General features: G+C 25.7%; 3 protein-coding genes across 4 annotated transcripts; 1 reads left to right on the forward strand and 2 right to left on the reverse strand.

Moving 5' to 3' along the window:
• Positions 1–455: 455 nt before the first annotated feature.
• Positions 456–4,193, reverse strand: TfIIFalpha (transcription factor IIFalpha). Its single transcript, XM_011499614.1, has 7 exons — positions 4,164–4,193; positions 3,918–3,973; positions 3,473–3,844; positions 2,836–3,158; positions 1,984–2,264; positions 1,045–1,352; positions 456–763 (listed from the first exon to the last, which is right to left on the reverse strand). Exons 1-7 carry the CDS (start codon positions 4,188–4,190, stop codon positions 538–540), a joined length of 1,593 nt encoding a protein of 530 aa, XP_011497916.1. The 5' UTR covers positions 4,191–4,193; the 3' UTR covers positions 456–537.
• A 543-nt stretch (positions 4,194–4,736) lies between these two features.
• On the forward strand, positions 4,737–5,931 carry LOC105362237 (vacuolar ATPase assembly integral membrane protein VMA21 homolog). Its single transcript, XM_011499628.1, has 3 exons — positions 4,737–5,051; positions 5,349–5,454; positions 5,727–5,931. Exons 1-3 carry the CDS (start codon positions 5,037–5,039, stop codon positions 5,864–5,866), a joined length of 261 nt encoding a protein of 86 aa, XP_011497930.1. The 5' UTR covers positions 4,737–5,036; the 3' UTR covers positions 5,867–5,931.
• Positions 5,932–7,914: 1,983 nt separating this feature from the next.
• Hsc70Cb (heat shock protein 70Cb) lies at positions 7,915–24,543 on the reverse strand. Of its 2 annotated transcripts, XM_011499639.1 has the most exons (12): positions 23,966–24,543; positions 19,281–19,479; positions 16,553–16,909; positions 15,183–15,504; positions 14,446–14,701; positions 13,741–13,871; positions 13,348–13,613; positions 12,462–12,563; positions 9,732–9,851; positions 9,047–9,286; positions 8,622–8,912; positions 7,915–8,151 (listed from the first exon to the last, which is right to left on the reverse strand). In XM_011499639.1, the coding sequence occupies exons 1-12, from the start codon at positions 24,079–24,081 to the stop codon at positions 7,957–7,959; spliced, it is 2,595 nt and encodes an 864-aa protein (XP_011497941.1). In that variant the 5' UTR covers positions 24,082–24,543; the 3' UTR covers positions 7,915–7,956. The 2 variants fall into 2 exon arrangements, with proteins under 2 accessions (XP_011497941.1, XP_011497950.1); XM_011499648.1 differs by lacking the exon at positions 12,462–12,563 and having other exon boundaries at positions 23,966–24,542.
• Positions 24,544–25,628: the final 1,085 nt, after the last annotated feature.

Here is a 25,628-nt window from a genome sequence, read left to right on the forward strand (position 1 = left end):
ATTTATATAAGTATGATAAGTTTAACATACTATAATAAAAATACAATATAAAAAATTTGTTTATTGTAACAATAAGCAACTTGCTAAAATTGTTACTAAGTCAAATTAAATATGTCACATAAATTGGGACTGAAAATTATCGTTTTAATTAATGTATTTAACATTTGCTTGACACTACTTAAATTAATTAGTTAATGCATATGTTATAAGGATGATCTCTAATAGGAGTTATAATATAGATCAAATGTATGAATAAATTTTAAATATAGAAAATATAGAAAATATAATTAGCTTAATTTTTGATAAAATTTCTAAAATATTAATTGACTGTGTCTGTTTAAACTAAAATATTCTTAAAGATAACATTTTATTAAAATTGATGATCTTAATAATATAATAAAAACTTAATACCATAAACTGATATGGTAAATAAGGCAATAGTAAATATTAATATATATTGCTGTTAATATAATTTAATATATCATAAAATATACAAAACAAAAAATGTTTTAACTAATCAATATTTGATAAGGCATCTTAATGGAGTTGCTGATGATGTTGAGCTTTAATTGAAAAATACATTTTACCCTTAATCTTTTGACTTACAGGGTTGATATTTTTTAAAATTTTAGTCATAATAGTAACAATTTGCTCAGAAGAAAGTCCAGTTTTCTTTGACTTAAATTTCTGCAAAAGTTCTGTAGTAGTCATAGGCTTTCGCATAAGATAGCGTCTCACCGCATCTTCTGTTATTCCAGATTCACTGTATAAAACATAAAAATCGTGATACTTAAAATATTCCAATATAATTATTATATTATTTTTTTAAATTTTAGTCATTTGTCATAACAAAAGAATAAGTTTTTTTTTTATTTTACTTTTTTTTATTCAGACATATAAATAGCATGACTAAAAAATTAACAAAGAACATACTAAAAGAATAATGAAAATATAAGTCTTAAAATTATATAAAGGTTTGTACAAATTTACCAATAGTATTTTTAATTTGCATATAATCAAATTTGATAAAAGTCTATAGTATACCTGGATCCAGAAATATAAGAAGACGAAGATGACAGACTATAACTGTTCTCGAGTTTCATTTTCTTTGCCTGTATCAAATCAGACGAGCTACCAATATTTCTTTTCAATGAATCCATTGTGCCTGTAATAGTTGGTGTAGGCGTTGCGGATCTTGAACTTTGTGAGCTAGTTGGCTTCTTATTATAATCTTTATTTTGTTCGGCTTCTGACTCGATATCACTAAAGGAATCAGAGCCGTCGTCCTTTTTCTTTTTACCTTTCTTTTTGTCTTTTTTTTTATCGTTACTTTTTCCGGATTTATCTTTATCCTATGCAAGTCATTGAATCAGATAAATGAATATTTATTATTATTTTTTAATATTATTTTAATAATTTAAATAATTTGTGTAAATTTTCTTTCCGGTGAAATTAAAATTTAATTTTATAAAGCATATTTAATCCAACATTCGTTAGTGCCTCGTTATGGGATTATTCCATAGGACACTATGTATAGTTATATATACATACATATATATATATATATATATATATATATATATATATATATATATATATATAATTCTATGACATTACCACAAAAAAAAGAAACCACCGACGGCTAAACAAAATTCTACCCCATTCATCAAATTGCTGGAAATGCAATTACCAAATAGCGATTGGCGTAAATATTCAATAAGTTCTATGATGGCAGGTGGAAAAATAATTTCCGGAAAGCTTCAAGTCATTCAGCAAGATAAGAAGAACATAGTAGTATACAAATATGTCGAAAAGATAAACGAAATGCGAAAAAAAAATAATGTCATTATCAGTGTACCAATACAAAGGGAAAAATTAACGTATTCTATGTAATATAATGATTCTTGAACAAAAATTCACGGCTAATTGATTGGTTTTTTGATTATTTTTTACAATACCGCTGTAAGATTTATTTATACTAACTTTTTCATCCTTTTCTTTACCGTCTTCCTCATCATTTTTTTCATCGTCGTCCTTTTTATCTGCTTGTTCTTCATCTTCGTCTTCTTCGTCGGACGCTAACAACTTTCTTAAAGCGTCTTCCTCCGCAACTGATTTAATTTCTTTCTGTGATTCTAATTCAGAATCTGAAGCAGATGAGTCAGATATGTAATCACATTCTCTTCCTTCTTCATCGCCGTCGTCGCTTTCTTCAAAAGCTTCGTCATCGGATGCATTCTTCTTTTTTTTTTTTTTTATAACACCTACAAACATTCGTTTAAATCAAATTAATAAATAATATTCTTATCTTTCGTATTATAAAAAATCCAAAGATTTATATTTGAAATAATAAAATTGTTAATTGATAACTATTAAAACAGAATTTAATTTTCTTTTGTCAGATAAGTAAATTTATTTGTTGTAAAATCAAATTTATTTTATCAAAATTTGAACTGATTTTTTATTAATATATTTTTTTTATTGATATAAGTGAACTTTGTAATTATACACTTTCTTAAGTGAAACAAATAAATTTGTCCTTTTAACTATCATAAATTGTAAAAAAATTAAATATTATTCTATAAATCATAAAAATCATGAAAAAATTACATTTGTAAATTGCATTAATTTATTGATAATTTATTGGTTATTTTCAATTTTCTTTCCAAGACAACTAATTTTTATAATTAGCTTAAATCTAACTTATTTTTTCTGAAACCTTATGTAATAATTAAATAAATTAAAGCTATTGTAAAATAAAAAAGGAACAAGTAATATTCTTTAGTTGTATAAAATATAGTATTCTTTTAAAATTTTTTGTATTTTTATATACACCTTTCTTTTTCTTTTTCTTTGCATCAACCTCTTCATCAGATTTCTTCTTTTCTTCCTTTACATCACTATCAGAGTCATCATCGTCATCACTGTCCATCCACTCATCCATTTCTGAAATTTGTAAGTCCTTCTCTTTTTTTGTTGGTTTCTTTCCCTTTTCACCATCCAATAAATCTCCATCTTCACCTCCATCTTCATCATTACGTAAACGCTTTCTCAACATTAGCGAAAAGTAGTTCATTACCTTATTCCTTCGACTAAATTCCTGTTCTGCTTCTTCAGCACTTAGAGCTTTATATCTCTGAATAGGTTGAAAATTATACCTGAATTATGAAAAATAAGAAATTATAAACTTTCATACTATAAAATATATGAGAAAAATTTTTAATGTTTAAAAAATGTTTAAATAAAAACAAATTATTTGATCAGTTTCATAAATTCAATAGTTAACATAATAAAATAATTGTAAAATTTAAAAACAGTTTAAAATTAATAAGCCATCATTTAATCTATTATAATATAATTATAGATATATGATGGATAAAGTATAGATATACATATAAGAATAGTATAAGTACAAAGTAATATCAATTTTAAATATTTTAAACATTTTAAATAGATGAATTATACAAATTACCACTCATGTAAAGGAAATGCTTCTATCGCACCATCCGGAGCATGTGTAAAGACATAGTAAGCTGCATTCTCACTAACACCTCCTTCTCTAATACCCTTAAACTTTTTCCCTGTCTTTCCATTAGCTTTTAATATCCAAGGTTGATCTTCTGGTTTGTATTTTCTACTGGTAATCCCAAATTTTTTTCTTCTTGCTTCTTCTCTGGCATCTCTTCCAAATTCAGACCCTGCACCAAATTTTGGCATATCTTCTTCCAAACCTTTAAAATCTTTCATATTATTTTCTCTTTCCATTTTTACTTGTTTCCATTCTTTAAAATCTACTTTTAATACTGCATTAAAACGCATAACATTATGCTTTTTTTTATTATTCCTAGAAATTTCAATCACACTTAGTTTGGTTTATCAAATTTTGAAATAAAAGTAATTATGGAAAATATTATTACTTTGGTACTCTAATACTGAATTCCTGTATTTGTGGCTGTGCAATAGATGGTTGGTGCTATTATATAAAAAAACGTTTATATGTATGATAGTTTGAAAATAAAATGGAATAATATTTCATTTCTAAATCATTGTTATTTATAATTTTTACTTTCTCACATAAAAAAAATATGTATATTTATTTGAAGGTTAGTTGAAAAATTTTTTTTAGATAAAAATACTGATTCTACAGGTTATAAAATATTTACCTTCCCAACTAATGATGAAGAATTCATTTTTATAAGACTTTAATATAAAGTTACATGTATTTATAAATATTAATAAACGATAAATAATGTAAATTCTGATATGATTATATATATATATATATATATATATATATATATATATATATATATATGTGTGTGTGCGGATAATTAATAAGAAAATTAAGAAAATCCAGTTGGTTCAATCAAACAAAACGTATGTAATAAACTTATATAAACCACTTTCATTTGTTCATTAATTTTTTTTATAATATTCACAGATAAAAATGAAAACCATATATAAAGACAAAATCGTTAGAAATTCAGGTTTAAATTCATTTAGGGTCAACTATATGTAAAACTTAAAGCATTATTCTCTAAACTAATAAATTATACTAATTCAATTTGCTGTCAAAACAACTTGTTTTCTTGTTGATCATACACATAGAGTTTTACTAATAGTAATATCAATATGCACTCAACGAAATATGTTTCTGCCTGCATTACCGACCAATAGTATGTAATGAAAACACAGTTAGAGGGATTGCACACATGCTAATTTAAAGGAATATTTCGTAGATCACATGAGATCTGAAATCTTGGCGCTTTAGAATTTATACTATACTCTTATAATCAAGAATAACTTTATTAATTTCAAAATTACATGCATTAGTATTAATGTAAAGAAGTAAAATAACTTAATATAAAACTTATTGCATTATTATATTCTTTTTAAGGAATACTCCTATTCTATTATAGTGAACAATAGAAAATAAAGGTATAAAAATTAACCATTTTTGGTTATGTGATAGCTATCATTGCTACTTATACTAAAACAAATTATTTAATCGATAATTAATTTTTAAAGAAATAATTATGACTAATCAAAAGGTAAGGAAATAATAAACGTTTAATTTATAAAATTATTAAAAATATATTTCATAATTAAGTAAAGTTTATTATAGAATAGAACGTTTAAATTCGAATTTTACTTTTGTATTAGAAAATTTATTTAAAATCTTATTTTAAATTCACTTTTTAATTAAAATTAATTTATGATTATCTATTTAAGATTATGAATACGTTTAGACTAATTAATAATTATGCTTATAACATGTTCTTTGAAAATATAATATAATTAAGGTTATGTAACAAACTAGTTAATATAATAAACTTGTTTTTTTTCAGGAACAAACTGAACTACAAGTATTTAAAACAGTTCTCTTGCATTGTATTATAATTATAACATTTCCTGTGATATCATTTTTCACTAGTAAAATTTTTATTTTTGATAGTAGGTATTATTATATTCTTTAATTTTGTTTTTCAATTTAAAAGCTAATTAGAGTTCCATATTCTAAATATACATTGTTAAATATATTATACAAATAAATTCCATTTCCCATTTTTGAAAAAACTTTAAAAATACGTATAATAAAAATAAAGGAATGAAATCAGAATAAAGTATATTTAATTACAATTAGACACCAGTTTTCTTTTAAATAATTATATAAGAGAAAATTATATAAATAATTAAAATAATTTAATGTTAATTTAATGTTGCAGAATTGCTTGGTTTAGAAACAGTAACAAGTAATGTTTACTCGGCTGGAGTAGCAATTGCGATATTGCATATTGCTCTTGGAGCATTTATATATAGAGCATACTTTGACACACCATCAAAACTGCAGATGAAGTCTGATTAATTGTCAGTTTTTATATGCATTTATTCAACTCTTGAATCAATAATATTAATATATGATTTATATTTGGGAAAAGAATTGTTTATATGAAATAAATGGACCAATTTTTGTTTATATTAGACAAGCTTTTTTTATTGTGTAGTTACAATAGATTTAATTTTTTTCAAGATATTATTTTTCACTATTATTTTTTCAAAATAAAAAAGATTTAACTCGATAAAAATCTAGTTAGTGACAAAAAGTAACTTGAATGAAAAATAAAATAATGAAAGAAAAAGAGAGTAGAGTCGAACAAAAATGACATTGTCTAAAGATTGTAAGTTATATTGACAGGAACAACGAAATTAACTGTACATATTACACTAAGTCTTTTTGTTTCTACTTAGAATTCGTGTTTTAACATCTAAAAATTCCTATGCAATAATAATTCAAGCTAACTATAATAACGAAAAACCTTCGAAGTTCTTACCCTTTTTTTAATTTTTTAAAAAAAATTTTTTTTTATAATTTACCATATTTATATTTCTAGTAAATGTATTTTGATTGCATATGTGACTAAATGTATATAAATTGATAAGTAAGGGAAATGGAGAGGTACGCACAATAGTAGAGCAGAGGTACATACAATAAGAAAATCATTTTGGTCAGTTCCCTTTTTTTTTTAGTCATTAATTTAAGTATTGATAAACGAAACACATGATTTACACATGAGCTTTGACAATGATCGACTAACAAACCAATGGAATGAAAAAACTCATAGTATATGTTGTTAAATACATAAAATCGCCAGCGATATTACCCTGAGTCAATCCTTTTTTTTGTTTTTATTATTTAATTGGAATTGTTTAATCTACATTTAGCTGACATGTACTTCATTTGGAAAGAACTTCGTGACATACACAGCATACTTTTTTAGAACTATTCAAATGAGAGTTATCCAAGAAAAATTATAATTACTTTTTAGTGTAAAAAATTAAATTCAAAAATTTATGTGCAATCACTGACATTCTAAGCTTTTGTACATAGTCATCTAATTAATTATATATATAAATAATTATACATTATTATACACGATTACAAATAACTATGTATAATTTTATTTTGTGGGCTGTTCGTACTCTCTCTCTTTCTATAGTATTTAGTGCATCGGAAGCTTCGAAAGGTTTCTCGTCCCATTCACAAGTTAAGTACGAAGAAAGAAACGTATCCTCCTTACAAAGGCACCGGCACATTAATCACCAATTAATGTCAGCTACACAGACACTCCTAGTGTATGTAAAATAATTAAATTCTTTCACACTTTTTCTATTCGAACTAATAGCTACACTACAATATGCATTTATGCAACTATCATCTAATGAGTACGAAATATTAATCCAATATTAAATATTGAACGTTTTAAATTGTAAAATAAACAATTACAGTGATCAATGGTCATTTGGAGAAATTGTCTCGTTTCTGTATACCGAAGTGTCTGCATACTTGGTTAAACTTTTGTCCCTCTGATAATTTTTCCAATGGCATTGTTATTAAAAATCTCATAACTAAGCAATTGATACATTATGGAAATCACTTTGACTTATGCTATATTTTTGTTGATTTTAATAATTTTATAAAAACTTGCAATACAAAATATTACTGTATGGACATAATTTTAAATTATATAAAAAGCTTCTTACTTTCGAAAATTCCGAAATTCAATAAAAGCGAAAGTAATACGTATAACTAGCTATTTATATTTTATGAATTTTGTTTTATATCATCAGTAGAAAAATACTTAGACGCATTACAATTCACTTTTACAAAACTATTAAATCTAATATGGCCCAAATAAATGATAAGAAATATTTCCAGAACCAAGAAAATATAAACAGAAATTAATATAGATTAACAAGACAAAATATGAAAAAACAATAATAACAAAAATAATGCTTAATAAAAGTCAGAGGGCTTTTCTAAGAATGACGTCATAAGAGCTCAAGAAGTCTTCGATAGGTTCGTTTCTTTCTTCGAATAATTCTTTTTTATTTTTATTATTATACTTAATTATGTTATTAGAAAATAAGGAGATTAGGTGTTAGAATAGGGAGCATTTATTTCTCGCCGCCTACTGTCGCAGCGTCCACGTCCATTTTATCTTCATTGGTCGTCTGGCTGTTGTTTTGATTGTGTGCTTCACTGTTTTGGTTGTTTTTTTGTTCAACAGTTTTTTCCTTCTTTTCTTCCTTAGGTGGCTCAACTTTAGGCTTAGGCTTATTGAGAATGGGAGTGATTGTACTATTAAGTGACTGAAATGAAGTAAAAAAAACTGAGTAATTACTACAATTGAGGAATAATAATATTAATCTACCCATGCTTATTTCAAAAGTGATATGTAATCAGTAGCAATAAACAATATTTTAGATAAACATGAAAACATAATTACAATTTATACAATATACGATTCGTGTTGAATGTATTGTACTATATATAGTCTATTATATTGTAAATAAAAACATAATATTTAAAAATAATTATTAACTTTACTTTATATGAGTTTAAGAAATAGTAATATAATTGCAAATATCATTTGCATAATGCAAATGATTTTTACTTAAAACTACATCTTCGTATATGAAATGAAAGACTAAAAGTTTGAAAGAATAATTTAACAAATATAATAATTTACCCTAAACAATAATATTTTATAGTTTACACATTATGAGTTTAAAAATCTTATAAAAAATATTTACATAATATATAAATATATATTTCTCACCTGTTTTTCGGCTTGTATTTGATTAATGTAGACAGGCGGTTGTTGGGTGCGTGGCGTCTGAGAGAATAATACGCGCTTCTCCTCGAGCCAAGACCACTTACTCTGTATTGTCCGTTGTACCTTCTTAATCTCATCATCGGTGATGTGGTTAAACTTGTCGTCATTCCCTTGAGATAAAAGGATCTGTTCCACACTCTTTGTGGCAAGCTGGAGGGCACTGGCGAGCTCGTCCATTGCCGGTACGCGGCCCTCGAATTCGATTTTCAATTGCTTGATGGGCTCGCCTTGGGACTATTAGAAACAGCGAATAATACTTAGAATCGATGTGTCGAAAAATGATTATTTAACAATTACAAGAGCAATTTATCAAGGCTATCGTATATACGGCTATAAAGTATTTCAAACTATTAAATAAAGCGGCTTACCTTGAGCCGCAATAGTTTTTCAGAGTATATTTGACGAATGCAATCATCACCGTCCTCGTACAACCAAATCACAGTGTCGTCAAGAGTGTTGCAAAGTGATTCCCGATCTGCCTCCAATATAAACGTAGCCAATTGATCTTCGTCCGAGATCTTTGCTCGTAAATCATACACATATTCCTCAAGAGCGTTACGTGCGTCAACGCGCTCCTTCTCTTGTCGATCCTCAGCCACCATTTTGCACTGTAAAAATGAAAATTGTAATTGAATGTTCGAAAATATTTTATAAGCATATTCTTTTTAAATTGTATGTATCTTGTTATAAAATCCATTATCACTGATTTTTTTCCCTATCGTAATATTTGTATTATTTATACAATTGAATTATATATTAATAAAATTATATAAAATTAAACATTACAAAAGTATTTTAAATTTTTATAAGGTACAAATAAATAGGATGCATGCTATTTTATTATTATATATTTTCGAATTATTAATAAATACTATATTTAATTATTAGATTTTGAATTATGTATACTTTAAAATCAACAAGTAAAATTAATTTTAATTTTTACATTTATACTTCTTATAAGATAATTAATTATTAACGACTTTATAATTTTGATAAGTATTTACAGAAATCAGAAGTGGACAACATTTTAGTTATCTAACTTTTTAAATTTACCTCTTTCTCTGTTGCATTATCAAGATCTAATTGTGATAATCCATATCCGCAAACGTCAATAGGAAGACTGATATGGCGAACCTTGACTTTGTTTTTAACATCTTCTGCTTTGTCATCAGCCTACAACAAAACAGAGACATTGTATGAAACTACATATTTATGTCAAATTAATTTAAAAGTAACTATTTTTCATTTCATATATGCTGAAAGGATCAAAATTAAAATTATTAAAACTTGTAATTTGGTTCATTGAACATGTATAATTAAAAAAAAGCACGTTATAACTGATCAATAAAGCAACTTACACAAAAATGACCTTCATTAATGACATTGTTAATTGTTATCAATATATCGATGAAGCAATACTTTAAGTATATTAGTAAAAGTGAAATTTATCAGTGATATTCAATAATGAATTTATTGAATTATTAAATAAAAATATAATGCTATCTATATATGTGTAATGTGCTGAAGTAATTTATTTTATGCACTAATTCATGAAAAAGAATGATTCCAGTAATTTATTAAATTATTCCAATAAACTGATGATTACATACATTTGCGTACTTTAGTATAGAGCCAATTACAAAATTTAAAATAACTGCTATGTTTAAATAGTCTTGTCATTTTCGCACATGACAGAGGTTATAATATGGACAACAAAATATAATAAAACAGGTGGTATAAAACAACACAACGTGACACAACTTTATCTTGGACCCATATGCATATCAATATTTTAGAGATTAACCTAATTTAACAATCTCCAAAATGTGCTATATAAAGTTAATGATTAAATGGTGAAACACTTTTATAATAAGAAAAAGAAGAAAAAGAGGAAAAAAATAGATGAAAAAGAAAATAATAATTCAATAATTTATTTTAAATTGTGATTATTACTTTTAAAGTAAAGTATTTCATATATTTGATAAAAATAAATTTGAAATTTACAAAAAAAAAATTTGAGACAAGTTCAATACTAATAGCGATATTTTAAAATTTTATACTATGATTTATCGCTTATAACTTATTAAATCAAATTATATGTGAAACTAGATATAAATATTTATTATATTTGGCTCATGATAAAAATTTTATAATTATAAAAAACAATTTATTAATAATAAATGGAAACAAAATTTTCTTTATGAAAACGAATTACTTTTAGCGATTAACTTTTGGTGATATTATTTAATATGAAGTAGTAAATAAAGTATAAGAAGAGTTCTAATTAGTAAATAAAGTGTAAAAAGAGTTCCAAGTAGTGAATAAAGTGTAAGAAGAGTTCTAAATAGCATTACATTTGTATTTAAAGACTATACTTTCAAAGAACTGTTTAAAATTTCTTTGGTTAAAAAGATTTCAATAATAATTTTCAATGATATTATTACAAAGGTAATTTTTTAAAGCTCAAATTTTAGACAAATATATATATATATATATATATATATATATATATATAAATTTAATATAATAGAATTCTTAATACTTAATACTTAATCAAGCATTGATTTCTACATTAATAGTTTGATGCATTTTCTAAAATATTTTTTCATTCAGTGTATTAAATCTGTTCTAAACTCATGAATATCATAATTAATAGATTTAAAATTATAACCTTACAGTAGCTTTTTGAATTAATCTTAAACAATTTGTTTCATTACAAAAAGTGTAGATTTATAAAACTGTAAGTATCTTAAAAATTCTATTTTTACATAAATATAGAAGTGTTCCAATTGTATAATTTAATTTAGAAATTCATAAAAATGATTGATTATTAAAAATATTAATATATGAAAAATATTGTTAATTCAAAAATTAATAAAATTACCCTTGTTCATATATAAATAAATAAAATGTATATTCTAAATTTTGGAAAAACTATATATATAAATATTGATTTATCCAATTCTAGAAACTTGTTAGATGCATACATACATATATATTAAATTTCTAAAATTTAGAAGCTTATATGAAATACATACCACACCTATCTACATAAAAACATATATATAATATTTTCCTCGTTAACAAATCAAAATTTATAAAAACAAAAATAAACAAAATTTAAAATTTAAAATTTAAAAAACGTGATAATAGAATTATTTATAATTAATAAAATTAATTATATAAATATCTAAAATTATATAGATCTACTTACATATAGAAGAATAATAATAAAAATTGTATAAATCTGTATTGATTTAATATATAGCTAAGACTTTCAAATAAACTTAATTTAAAATTAAAAAAAAATCAGTTTTATTGTTAGTAAAAAAGTGTTATTAATTCCTTAAAAAATCATAATGTAATTGTTTATGCTTGGTGAAACTCTTAAAACTTTTAATAATCTTGAAAACTAAATCGTTTGAATTTAAATATCCTTATTAATTTGAATAATCTAATTAATAACATAAATTACTAAAATTAAATTTAATACAACATATTGATTGTATATCATTATATGAATTTTTAAAATACTTTCCTATTCCTAAAGTATTAATTAATAAATTTATGTAATTTGTTCTCTATATCCTGTTATAATTTTATACGTTTCTTTGATTTCGAAAATAAATAAACAAAGAATGAAGACAAATAAAAAGAATGAAATTAAAATGAATCAGTGCAATCATGTACTTTCTGCTTTAAAATTGTATAATAAAACAGTAATTGGAATCAGAATGTGTACGCTTATGGGTCCAAGTGAGTGGCAATAAGTGTGTCGCGTACCGAGTTGAACCAGGACAGAGCAGTCTTTATCTTGGAGGAGTAGAACGAGCCCTTCGCGTCATCCTCGTCATCTGAGCTCCGCCGCAACTTATCCATTTTCACCTAGATTATAACAAACACACATGTTCTTCTTTACGTAATTCCCCAGCCAGTCTATGTGCACACTATTTCATGGATATTAAAGTGCTTTTCTACATATAATTATGTAAAATTACTAAATTCTTCTATTTCATGAATATTAACAATATATATATATATATAAATATACTTTTTTTTTTTTAATTAGCAAATTCTTCATATTATTCAATATGTATTAAATTATGCATTTGATTGAATATCAATTAGTTAAAAAAAAATTATTTTTTAAATCCAATTTATATTCCTATTGGACAATAATTTAAAAATTCCAATGCCAAATCAAATAAACGTGAAGAATTGAACAACTGTTTAGTTAATATACATAGAAAATTATTAGTGGAAATTTTGTTTTTAATCTTATTTAAATAATCGCAAAAGTATAAAAAAAAAAAAAATAAATAATTGTTCGATTTTAAAGTTTATTATATATGTTTGTGATATGTTGGTATTCGTTTACAAATCTACTATATTAAATTTCATTTTCTGTAAATTTTAATTAATGCTGCTCGATAAATCAAACCTATAATATAAAACAACTGGATAATTATTAACTAATCTTTTAATTATAGAATACTAAAAATGTATGTCCAAGTTTTAATATATTCTTTTTATGATATGCCAACATTTTTTTAAGTATAACATATATGAAATTGCAAATTGTAAATATATTATGAGGAAAATCAGGGATTTTATCTATCACCAAATTATATTCACATAAAATAAATATAAATATTATAAAAAAATTTACCTCTGGTGCAGGAGGTTCTTTAGCTTCTGCATCTTGATCTGTTTTATCTTTCTTATCCTGTTGTTGTTGGTCAACATTCATAGCTTCTTGTTTCAGTGCTTTTTGTTTTTCTTCTTCCTCTTTTTCTTGTGGTGTTTGTTCATGTTTCTCTACAAGAGAGGCAGATGCTACTGTTAGAATACCATTCAAATTTATTCTAACTTTTACTTTTATTTTTGATGATTCTCCTTCCTTATTCGGTTTCACATCTTTGATTGTAAATATACCTACAAATTTATTATTATATTTATATCTTATATATAATTTATCAAAAATAGAATAGAGAAAGTAAATATTACAAGCTTTACTAATGCTACAGTAAATTTTTATAAAAATTAATAACTATCATCATACCAATTTCATTTGTAGGATATGTTGCCAATGGCACACTGTAGCTAGCGGTTAAAGTAAATGGATTGGAACGATAGAATGTCAGCATCTTGGAAAATGGAATATGATGATTCTGTTCGAATACCTCCAACTCCCTAAAATATTATAGAAAATAAATATAATCTAATTGATAATAAGAATAATAATGAATTTAATTAATGATAATGAAATATCAATTAGTTTAATAAATCGGTAAGAAAACGTAGTATGGTTTATATTATGACATATTATGGTAAAGTAATTAATTTATATTGATTTATAAAGGCAGTACTTTTCTTTAAAAAAAAAATAATTACAAATTATGATTAACCCATCCTTCATAAATTTAAATAAATAATTAAATAAATATTATATTTATATAAAAGAAAATTATTTTTAAATTTATAATAACCTTAATTACACAGTAATAATAAAAAAATAATATAAGCAAAATACTTTAAAGAATAAAATCTCAATAAACAATGGAATATAAAAAAAGCTATTATATCAAATTTATAAATCTAATTAATTAGAATGTCAGAAAAATACTTTGTATACAATGTGAAAATACTAGATTTTAATAACCTTATTATACAAATGCATTAACTGACTGGTAGAAATTTTATTTGAAGAAATTCGAATTCTTGGATATTAAGATTCCTTCATCATGAAAAATATTGAAGAACTCACCCAGCCTCTCCTTGACTGGCATCCCAAGTCAATTTAATAGGGACGGATTGAATATCAGTGACTGAAAATTCTCGAACTCTAACAGCTGGACTGAGCATGGCACATTGGAGGGCGCAGCCACGTGCTACTGATTCATCTTGGTTGAGGGTAGTCGAGCAAGGTTTACCAAATACATCCTCAACAAGTTTTTTTATAGCTGGTACTCTGCTAGAACCACCAGCAAGTTCCACTGAATGGATCTCATCCAATTTCAACTCTGTAATTGTTTATGTATTAGATACACGTTTACCATGCTTACAATTGAATTTAATAAATTTTATAATTAATTATATAAAATTAAAATGTTTTCGATTGAAATTTTTGAACTTGAAAATTTTTAATTAATTGAATGTTTTGAGGTATTTTCCCATTGCGTAATATTTAAGAAAGTCCCTTCTTACAAAGTTATAGTGTTACAAAGTTAGTAATTTATAAAAATTCATTTTATTTAAAAAGTGTCTGATAAAAAATATTACTAAATTCATTTTGTTAATTTCTGTACTTTGTACATATTAAACTATTTGATATTTTAAAACAGAAATTTAATTAATTTAATAAAAGAATACCAATATTTGAAAACAATATTCAAAAGCCAAAAAACTGCTTTCAACTTCAAATATTCAATTGAAATAGATTTTTTGATGAAAGATTGAATTTTCGGTCATTAGGAAAACTAAAGTAACAATAATAAAACCTACTAGATTGTGTCAAACACTGCCTCAGAGTTAATTCAACACGCTTGAAAAGATGAGCACACATGACCTCCATTTCAGAACGCTGCATTTCGCCGTGTACGTCCTTCTCCTCCATAAAACACTCAATGTTGATGGGCAGCTTGGTCGAATTAGCCGACATCTGTTTCTTTAGTTTCTCAACTTCGCTCAGCAGCCGAAGATAAGCACGGGTATTTTGACGTGCATCAATTTTGTATCGGACTTTGAAATCCTTGCAAAAGTAATCTGCAAGGATAACATCGATGTCCCTGCCGCCCATTTGACTATCCGCTGCACTTGCTATCATCTAAGAGAAACAATGAAATATTTCATTTACGCTGATATTAGAATAAATGCTAGACATAAATATAGTTGAATTTCGTTTATTTTCTGAAAATACAACTTGTGTGAATTCTATTGAATTTGTAAGTTCATATAATAAAATTAAATATTTTAAATAACTTCAACGTAACGATAAATCCGTGAACTTAGAAAGTACGTCCACACTAACAGTATTTATGAACAACTTAATCTAATTTAGACTTAAAAAAAACCAATATGTACTGGTAACGTATATGAGATATTAATCGTTGCCAAATTTTACGATTGTGTAGAAACAACAAAAACAGTTGAAAGAAAAATCAAATGAATCATAAAATTAATAAGCAGACTTATAAAGTAGGTTGTTTAACTAAACGTAAGATTGTATTTCAACAAAAACGTTTAAATAAAAATAAAAGTAAAATTTCATTTCATAAAAGCCTAAATCACAATATGATGCTATTACAAAAGTTCTAAACATTCATGAAAATTTATCAGCATAATTATCAACTATAGATGAATAATATATTATGAATAATAACAACTAAAAAACTTGTATAACATTTAAAAAATAATAAGTTGTTCTACATTGCATCTATAGATATGACTTTAATGAATATTCTAATATAATTTCACAACATCAAAGGTTTTACACAAAAAATTGTCTTTGATGGTCCCTATTTGTAGGCATTTTAATAATTTGAAATAATATTCTTTTCCATTTTCGCACCATTTAAGATAAAATTAACAAAAGAACAACTTGTACGTTATTGTTTTAATTGAATAGCTTATTTTTTATTTTCAATTACACAATTTCTAAAGTAAACGTTCCATCAGTAAAGCATGACACATCGTGTGACTGGTCAACACTGCCATTCAACTTTCTACAACTACATTATCCGATAAAATAGATTCGCACTGCCCACCTGAATGCTATTAGAATAAGAATATATAATAAGAATAATAAGATAGATAATAAGAATAATAAATAATAAGAAGCATATAAGAATATTAATTATTTTCGATCAACTCACCTTAAGTTTACCCTTATGAAAGGCGCAGATAGATACTTGAAGACTCGCGTAACCACAATCGACGAATACAACGTTTCTGGGAGCAGTGTCGGTCGGGGGTAAGTCCTGTTTGTAGATGCCATAAGTAAGGGCCGTAGCTGTGGTCTCATTAAAAAGTCGAAGGACGTTGAGACCGGCGATACGAGCTGCATCAAGAAGGGCCTGACGCTCTGCCTGACTGTAATACGATGGTACCGAGATCACGCAGTCGTTCACTGCTGTTTGCAGAGCTGTCACTGCTATATCCTTGAGCTTTGTGAAGAGCATCGCCGTTATCTGCTCTGATGTGAACACATGCTCCTCTTCCAAATATCGTACCTGTGCATCAAGAGTTTTCATATTAAAATTAAGTGGACGCTTTCATAACTTCTTGAATAGAAAAAATTTGAGTGCTAACACCCAATCAGATAATTATTCGAGAGCAATAAAATAGAGCATTTGAAATATAAAATAAAGGAATCGCAAGGCATTATGAATACGTGAACATTTAACAGAAGCTTTTTAAATACAAATTAATTTTTATATATTACTGTCCTTTCTATAAAAATACGAATGAAATAATGCGTCGAGCGAAACTAATAACCGTAGACATGTTTTCATATTTATATTTGAGTTGATATTTTAGCTGCTAATAAAATATGCACTTTTAAACTACGGATTATTTGTATGGTCAAGGTAAATTCGTACAATATACAGTCCCAAGCTATCAAATGTATTTAATTATATATCCAATATATCCAAATTTAGTCTCTAAAATATATAAAAATATTGTAATTATTGTAATTTATGTAAAACTATTTTTAAAATAATTGTAATATGCTTTTATGTATAAATTATATATATTAATAATAATGATAATAATAATAATAATTTTCTACAAATATTTGTTTATAAAATACAAAATTAATTTTAACAAACTTCTTCAATTTTAAAAATGCATACTTGCCATGCATACTCAGTCTCTTATTTATAATAATGTAAAAATGGTAAATGAAAATAATCGTAAAATTATAAAACATTACTAAATATCTAAATTGAAAAATTCTTGAAAATTATAAATTTACTTCTAATAACTTTCTAATATTGCTTGAAATATAATATTTATAGTTACATTATATATTCAAACATTATAAGATTATGTATAGCCTGTAAAATAAATAATAATATAATATTCTCGAATTCATATGAATATTTTATGAAACTTTGATAAAGAAATAAAATATTAATAGGAATTACGATGGTTGAAACATTCATATTAATTTTCATATTACTCACGTCTAAAAGTTCAATGATCAAAACAGTAAAATTTCGAAGTGCAATGATCAACAACGCGAGAAAATAACTCATTTATTAGTGATTCAATTCAAACGAAATACGCTAACTTAGCCATAACAAATAAAACTAACAAAAAGATAGATGATATTTCATTCTTGATAATATATCGTATATTTTTGTATTAAAAAAGCCAATCAAGTTTTTTAAGATACAAGAAGTTACTCTATATTATAGTTAAACATTGATATACTTTACAAAATAAATACCAAATTATATAATTTTTTTATAAAAATTTCATATTTATTTAATAGATAACGTATTAGTACATATTTATTTCTCTTTTTTTTTAATTGGATATAATATTTTGTTAGAATATATAGTATTTAAATTAAATTAAGAGCAATATGATTCAAATATTTTTTCTATCATTAAAATTATTTTTCATATTTTATATAATTGTTTTTAACACAATTTTAATAAATTATAATATATAAACATTAAAATATTAAACAAACTATTGATAATTATTTACAAAATCAATTTCAAATAAAAAATATATAAATATTAAAAAATAAAAATAAGTTTTTTCTTAAAAAAATTTGCCTATAAAACATCAATTTGTACGCACATTTTTTTTAATTTTTCGAAATAAAAATATATCAATTTTATTCAAAATGAGCTTATATTCAGATATTTAAGAGAAACTCAAATATTAATAGTATTTCCCTTAATAATTATGATATAGAAAAAAAAGTTTTTGCAAACAAAGTTGTGACTCAAATTATTAAGATGTGATTCAAAGTTTAAAACTTTTTACGAAAATCAATTTTGTTTTGACGACATGATCTGTACAATGATAGAACAGGGTATTTTGCTAAAATTCTTAATAATGTAATAATATTCTACAAGTTTTGTAGTCTAATGCTGTAGGTAGAATAATGTCTTTAACAGTGATAATTCTTAATGATAAATAAGGATCACGTAATAATTTCTCAGCCATAAGATATAAGACATTAACCATGCCTTGACACCATTACTCGCTACACGTTAAATTTACGAAGCTCAAAAACATAATGTAGATTATTACTGATAATTACATTCTCCAATAAGAAAATGGGAATAAATTTTTAACGGACATAATAAATTATCTTCCTGGTACAAAAAATGCATCTACATTTGAAAATATCGCCAAGCAAAATTCCCATAAAAAATTGTTTAACAAGTTAACCAAAAAAGTTTTCAACTATACATTATTTCATGTTTAAGGTAGACAGATTGAATGAAAAATGAGTAGGACGGGAAAGTGTTGATGGAAGAGGAGGAAGAGGTGAATGAGGAAGAAGTGGTGGAAGCGAAGGATGAGTAGGGGTAAGAGATGGACGAGGCGCCCACCTCTCCGTGGGCGAAGACTTACATGTATGCCAATACTGCCATCGGGTTGTTTGCTATAATTCCATGGCAGCGACTGCAGCTCGTTCTTAACGAAGGGGTCGTTGTACTGTCTTCCGAGGAGTCGTTTGAAGCCGTATATCGTATTCTTCATATTGGTCAGCATTTGATTTTTGGCGGCCACGCCAAGGATACGATTTTTCTGACTGAACGCCACGCATGATCTGCAACATTTGGAAAATGCTTGATTACGTCGTTGTTTTATTAGTATTTCTATTTGTCGTCATTTTTCCGTGGTCAAATTAATGTAATAAAATCGACAAAGAAGCGTAATTCCTTGGAGTGCGTTAAAGGTAAAGAATCGATAGACTGCGCGCCATGTTGAAATCTTACGTCGAGATGAAAACAAATTTTAATACGGAGTAAAGCCTCCCAAGATTTTCTTCTTTTCTTGAAAAGAGCTCGTTTATCGGATCTCAATGAGAATTGCGACGGTGCAGCTGACATCATCGCATACGATGGAATATCGCATCAAAATGAGACATAAAACGGTAAACATACAATTAGCTACTCGGCTTTGGTTCTCTCAATGGAAATCATTATATGAGGAGGGTCTCATATTTATGACATGCTAACAATCGAGAACTATTTTCTTTTAAGCAAGCTTGCAAACCATGGGGTATTAATCGATATTATACTTATTAATAAAATCTGCAAAGTTTTATGATTCCATTTAAAGCGAAGGGGGTCAATCGCAAAGATGAAAAAAAAACAGATAGATTTATATATATTTATTGCTACTTTCTAAATGCAATCTTATATACAATTTACTTTGTTACGTACAAAACACTATCTTCTTTTGGATGAGCGGTTACCCCAAACCAATCATCAGACAAATGTCACATGTTATTTTGCAGATACTGCACGTGTATAAGAGCGAAGCAATTGGGCAATTGTCACGTGTCAATTGGTACACACTAATTGATACTAACGTCGTACCGTTTTCGGGCGTGAATAAAAATTTTAACTTTTTTGTTTGCATCGCTGACTGATTGGATGGCATATTTATTGTCCGTAAAAATATTTTATCAACTGAATACGTATCCACTTATATTCGTTTCAATTTTCATCTATAATTAACTTACTGTATTAATTTATGTTAATAAACACAAGGAATATAGAAGTGTTTGGCGGTACATGTTTAATTACTATAACCACAAAGTCGATCCAACAATTTTTTTTATCTTAATTAGTGCAAAAAAAAAACAAATATACACAAATAAAAGGGTTAACATATTCCTGAATAAATCCTACATTATAAAAACAATTATCTAAATAATATAAATCTATATTCGAATCCTACTAATATCTTCGCACGCCTACGTGAAACAGCATCTTCCTATCCTTGAATAGAAATAGAAATATAGTTAAAACGTAATAAAATATGAAATTAACGTTCAGTTGGGCAGTTAATACAGGGATATTATAAGTCACCCCCACTCCGTCGTAAATGAATCTTATTCTAAGATCCAAATTACGCAAAAAATCAATGCATAATATTACAGCGAAATAAGGAATCGCGGTAACCCGTCATCGTATACACAAGAATTATATTAGTCATTTGTTTTAAATAGAGGTGCGTGCGCTTTCCTTTTTCGTTAACCCACGGGAGCACGTGAGTTGTTGTACATGTGCATTGTACGGCCAAAGGAGGGACAAAAAAAAGTTGGCGTTCGTTCGCACGCGGTTATCGTGTCAATTATAGACTTTACGATAATCTGGAGGTGCGACATAATGTTGATGATATTAAATCATGCAATCTGCTTTGCTTTTTCCTTTTTGCTTCTCTCTGCCTGCGACGCATTACAAATGTGATTAATAATTACGTTTTTCTATACAAGCGTTGACATTTCAATATTTGATTTGCAGATTTGATTTCTTATTATAGCTTTTTTTTCTTAATATTCCTTTAATGACAAGAATAGTACAGCAGATATTATATAAGTTTAAACAATTAACATAATTCTAATATTATTGAAAGCTGATAAATTAGCGTACGTGAAAATGGATCCAATATATTAAAATTGAATCTAGGTTACAAGAGTTGAGGCTATAGTTATTACATACATACACTTTATTATATTCTATTAATGAAATTACTTTAAAGTTAACGATATAAGAAAGTATTTATGGAATACAAATTATTATTAATAATATTATTGCTAACCGATTTAATGTTTTGATTTTCATTTTTTTTAATTCAATTAATTAAAGAAAATAAAAACATTTTTCTATATCAGAATTAATTAAAATGCATCAGCTTAATTGAACCATAGAATCATTTGCTTTCTCAAGATTTTATACTTTATGGAGTTCACTAGAAACCTTACTCATTATCGATTAGCTTTTATTCTATTCGCGTAACAAACGTTTGATTTATCGATTGTACAACCAACAAAATAACATAATAATTTAATTATGAGATACGTATGTTAGAATTCTTTAGAACCCAAAAGTCCAGGAAGATATGCATATAAAACTTATATAATAATTCTTGTTTACATATTAAGAAAATATATTAACTTAAAGACTAGTTAATATGATAAATGACCACGGACGATAGACATTGCATTTGTTTTTAAATTAAGATAATAAGTCAAATATAATACTACTAAAATTGGAAGTATTTTAAAATAAATTAAAATTAATTAAAAATATAAAGAAACATTCGTTCAATAAGCAGTATAAAATATATGAAAATCTAAATTAATCTATTTTTTTTTAATATAAAAATGTAAATTGCAGATCAAGTTCTTTTTTCTCAATATTGATAAGAATTTGATAATACTTCATAAAATAGTTTTACGTAATTTTAGTTACCAAGTGTTATTACAAACTATATGAACAAATATATTTATTTAATAGATTTGTTAATATATATATACTATATATATATTATATATATATATATATATATATATAATATACAATACTTATTTTATACAAACTAATTTATATATAAAATACTATATAATATATATAGTATATATATATTATATATATACTATATATATACTATATATATATAATAAATAATAAATATATATATTTATTCCATATATATATATATATATGGAATATTTGAAAATATTTTAAAAATAATTTTTCTGCAATAAAAGTTCTTATCGTGCATTGTAAAAAAAAAAAAATTTTTTGAAAATCGAAGTAGAAAACATTAAAATCTTCGAATTTTATTTAAAAAATTTTTATATATAATTTCATTTTGTATAAAAAAGAATAAATTAATAATAATTATATACATTAATTTGATACACATCATAATGTAATAAAAAGTTAAAACTTTAAATTAATACATGAATTTAAATAAATGACACAAGTAAGAATCTATTAATCAATTACATATTATAATAATGCTGCCCAAATTTAATAAATTATATAGGATTAATTTCTAACCTCACATAAATGGATCATTATATCTTTGGCATGAAGATTGAAAGTGAAATTTTTTTTAATTAAACAATAAAGGTAAAGATAAAAAATAAAAGCTTACTTAAATGAAGAAAACTTGTAACAATAGCACAACCATAAAATATAAAATTATACATATATATAACATTACAAATGTATTGATAATTGATGCTTCACACGTATTTAATAAGTTACATAAATTGAAAACACTGAAATGAATTAATGTACATTTTAAAAAGTAGATTTTTTTATAATTTATCTATAAACTTTGAAGCAATAAATATAAAATAAAACAAAAACAAAAAAAATAAGTTAATTCTTCTCATAACAAAATTAAAAAATGAAACAACATCCCATATATTTGTATTAATTTAAATGAAATATAAAAGAATTTATATACTTTTATTTGCATAGTCAAAGGCTAGATTTTCTATTAATACATAAATTTAGTAAACTAAATAATGCTGATTCATCGTCAGATTAGTTTGATAAATTTTAATTAAGATTTAATTATAAGAAAACAAAAGTATTTTATTACTTATTAAATATAAGCACAATAAATAATTACAATAGATTTTGCACAAAAAATGTATTTCTTATTTAAAAAATACTTGTTATTATTTATCTACTTAAATAGCTTTACAAAGTATATTAATGTAATATATTTATCAACGATAAGTAAACTTCATTTAGTACAAATATATAATACTTATTAACTTAAATAATAAACTCAGATAGGAATAATCAATCATAACAAAATTTTATAGGTAAGAATATTTTATAGAAATTACTTTAAAAATGTTCAAGTCATTATTACACTATTGTATCTCACTTGTTTATTTTGTTGTTAAAAGTTTAATTGAAGTAGATAATGTTGCAAATTACAATGTTAGAATAGAAAATTAAATTACAATAGAAGACTGAAGGTATACAATAATTCCATTTATAACAAAAATAAAGCGTTCAAAATAACAAACGCATGTACATTTACATTACTTAATATTGTTACAGCATAAAAATATAGAAATATTAAGGGATTATATCTGTAAATAATAGAGATTGTGTAAAAACTACTACTACTACTGCTAAACGATGAATGAATTGCTTATAAAAGTTATTCGACAAACGTTTTGAAATCGTTTGCTAACCCAATCGACCGATGATGGGTTATAAGAAGCGATATAAGAAATTCATGAAGCTAATGAAAGTCGCAAAACTTACGGCGTGCCTCGAAGGCTGTAATCATTAGCGATGGTCTCGATGCCGCCAGCTCTAGCAACAGCAATGTAGCAGTTGTCGTTGCCGAAATCTATCCCGATTACAGACATAGCGGCCATAACAGTTTTTACTTCGTTTCAAAAGCCTCTCGTTTCTCCCAGCAACTCGTAGACACGCGCACACGTGCCTCGGTAATTCCTTACACGGTCAATATCACTAGACGGAGCGTCGTAGAAGCTCGACAAGCGAGTGACTCTTCTATTACTTTTCCTCTTTTTACAGCCCACCAGCGAAACTTACCGGTAACTGTTCGCTCTCTCGGTGTGAAGCGAGCCGCCTTCTTATAGGTTAAGAAATGTCGGTGCTCGTTCAATGAGCTCCAGCACTTTTTCACGTTGAAATCGATATCGCCTTTATTACCGTTCGCTCGTTTACGTCCCGTTCAACCCCGTTGCCTTACTTATGTACGATCGTAAAATAGACTCCGTCGTAATATTTGAAGACGAATACCACGACGATACCTGTACTACGAGCGCTTTCTGCTAAATTGAAAGCTTGAAGGAGAAGATTAGGAGTAAAGTCATAGTAGTCGTTCCGCTTTCCCATTGGCTGGCCGGAACTCCGTACGCGCTGGCTCTGGAAGCTTCTGGAATCATTTTGGCGCTCGTAGGCCTTATCCGTAGCTTTACCGCGGACGAATACTTTTATTACTAGAATCTTCGACGAGGCCTACGCTTTCGAAGCGATGCATTTCTACGGAAATTGTCCGAGTCAAATATTGATTCTGCAACTAAAATTCAAATAACAGCATGGATAGTCGAGGGGTCTTTTATCTTTAAGGATTTAGTGATCATTGATCGTCTCGTTGATTGGTTCTTACTATGCGCGTCTAAAGAAACGATGATAATTGCATTTTTTAAAAAGGCTACGCGCGAAATTAACGCATATATAGTATTCCAGAAGTTTCGTTATACATGAAATTAAAACTTTTCAACGCGTGGAAAAGCGACTTTACATATTTTTGTAATTCTGAAAGTATTACTACGTTCTATTATTTATATATGAATAAACGGCCTTATTAATTTAAGATCCCAAAATGTTGATAATAGTATTAATTCCTTTTTATGTTTAATCGTACGTTTATCGATAAGCTAGTTCATCAAGCAAGTCAAATTGTTTGGAAATAAGTAAATCATTATCACTTATAGATTGTGTTTAAATAATGCTCACAAATCATGTATTAAAGATATTTCTTTTTATTAAAATTTATAATTGAGAATACACTATTTCCGTTTAATTCAATATAGAATTCCCCTAACATATTATATATTCTATTAAAAAAAAAAAAATAAATATATATATATATATATATATATATATATATATATATATATATATATTAATAATAATAATTAAAGGTATTAAATAATAACATTTTAATTTATATTCAAATTTACATTTTTCTTCTATTAATTAAAAAATATTTCGATATAGATGTTTTCATACATATTGCAATTAATGCGCTTGAATATATATGTGTGCGTATTTTATTGTAAAAACAAAGAACTAGGAAGGCAGTTCTAACTTCATAAAAATTTCGATTGCATCATGTTTCCACGTGTAATAATTATTTTACCTTCTGAAATTTTCCCATATTTAAATTTGA

Source organism: Ceratosolen solmsi, unplaced genomic scaffold, assembly GCF_000503995.2.
Source record: "Ceratosolen solmsi marchali unplaced genomic scaffold, CerSol_1.0 scaffold10, whole genome shotgun sequence".
Classification (NCBI taxonomy): Eukaryota; Metazoa; Arthropoda; class Insecta; order Hymenoptera; family Agaonidae; genus Ceratosolen; species Ceratosolen solmsi.

What these genes read in the sequence shown, in the direction of transcription:
- TfIIFalpha (XM_011499614.1), bottom strand. Translation starts at nt 4,190, where the DNA reads ATGAATTCTTCATCATTAGTTGGGAAG. An exon ending in CTTCATCATTAGTTGGGAAG is followed by an intron (nt 3,974 to 4,163) that starts GTAAATATTTTA and finishes TTTATATAATAG; the next exon opens with CACCAACCATCTATTGCACA. An exon ending in GTAAAGAAAAGGATGAAAAA is followed by an intron (nt 1,353 to 1,983) that starts GTTAGTATAAAT and finishes TGACTTGCATAG; the next exon opens with GATAAAGATAAATCCGGAAA.
- LOC105362237 (XM_011499628.1), top strand. An exon ending in TAAAATTTTTATTTTTGATA is followed by an intron (nt 5,455 to 5,726) that starts GTAGGTATTATT and finishes TTAATGTTGCAG; the next exon opens with AATTGCTTGGTTTAGAAACA.
- Hsc70Cb (XM_011499639.1), bottom strand. Translation starts at nt 24,081, where the DNA reads ATGGCCGCTATGTCTGTAATCGGGATAGATTTCGGCAACGACAACTGC. An exon ending in TTCATAAGGGTAAACTTAAG is followed by an intron (nt 15,505 to 16,552) that starts GTGAGTTGATCG and finishes TGTTTCTCTTAG; the next exon opens with ATGATAGCAAGTGCAGCGGA. An exon ending in ATAATGCAACAGAGAAAGAG is followed by an intron (nt 9,287 to 9,731) that starts GTAAATTTAAAA and finishes TCATTTTTACAG; the next exon opens with TGCAAAATGGTGGCTGAGGA.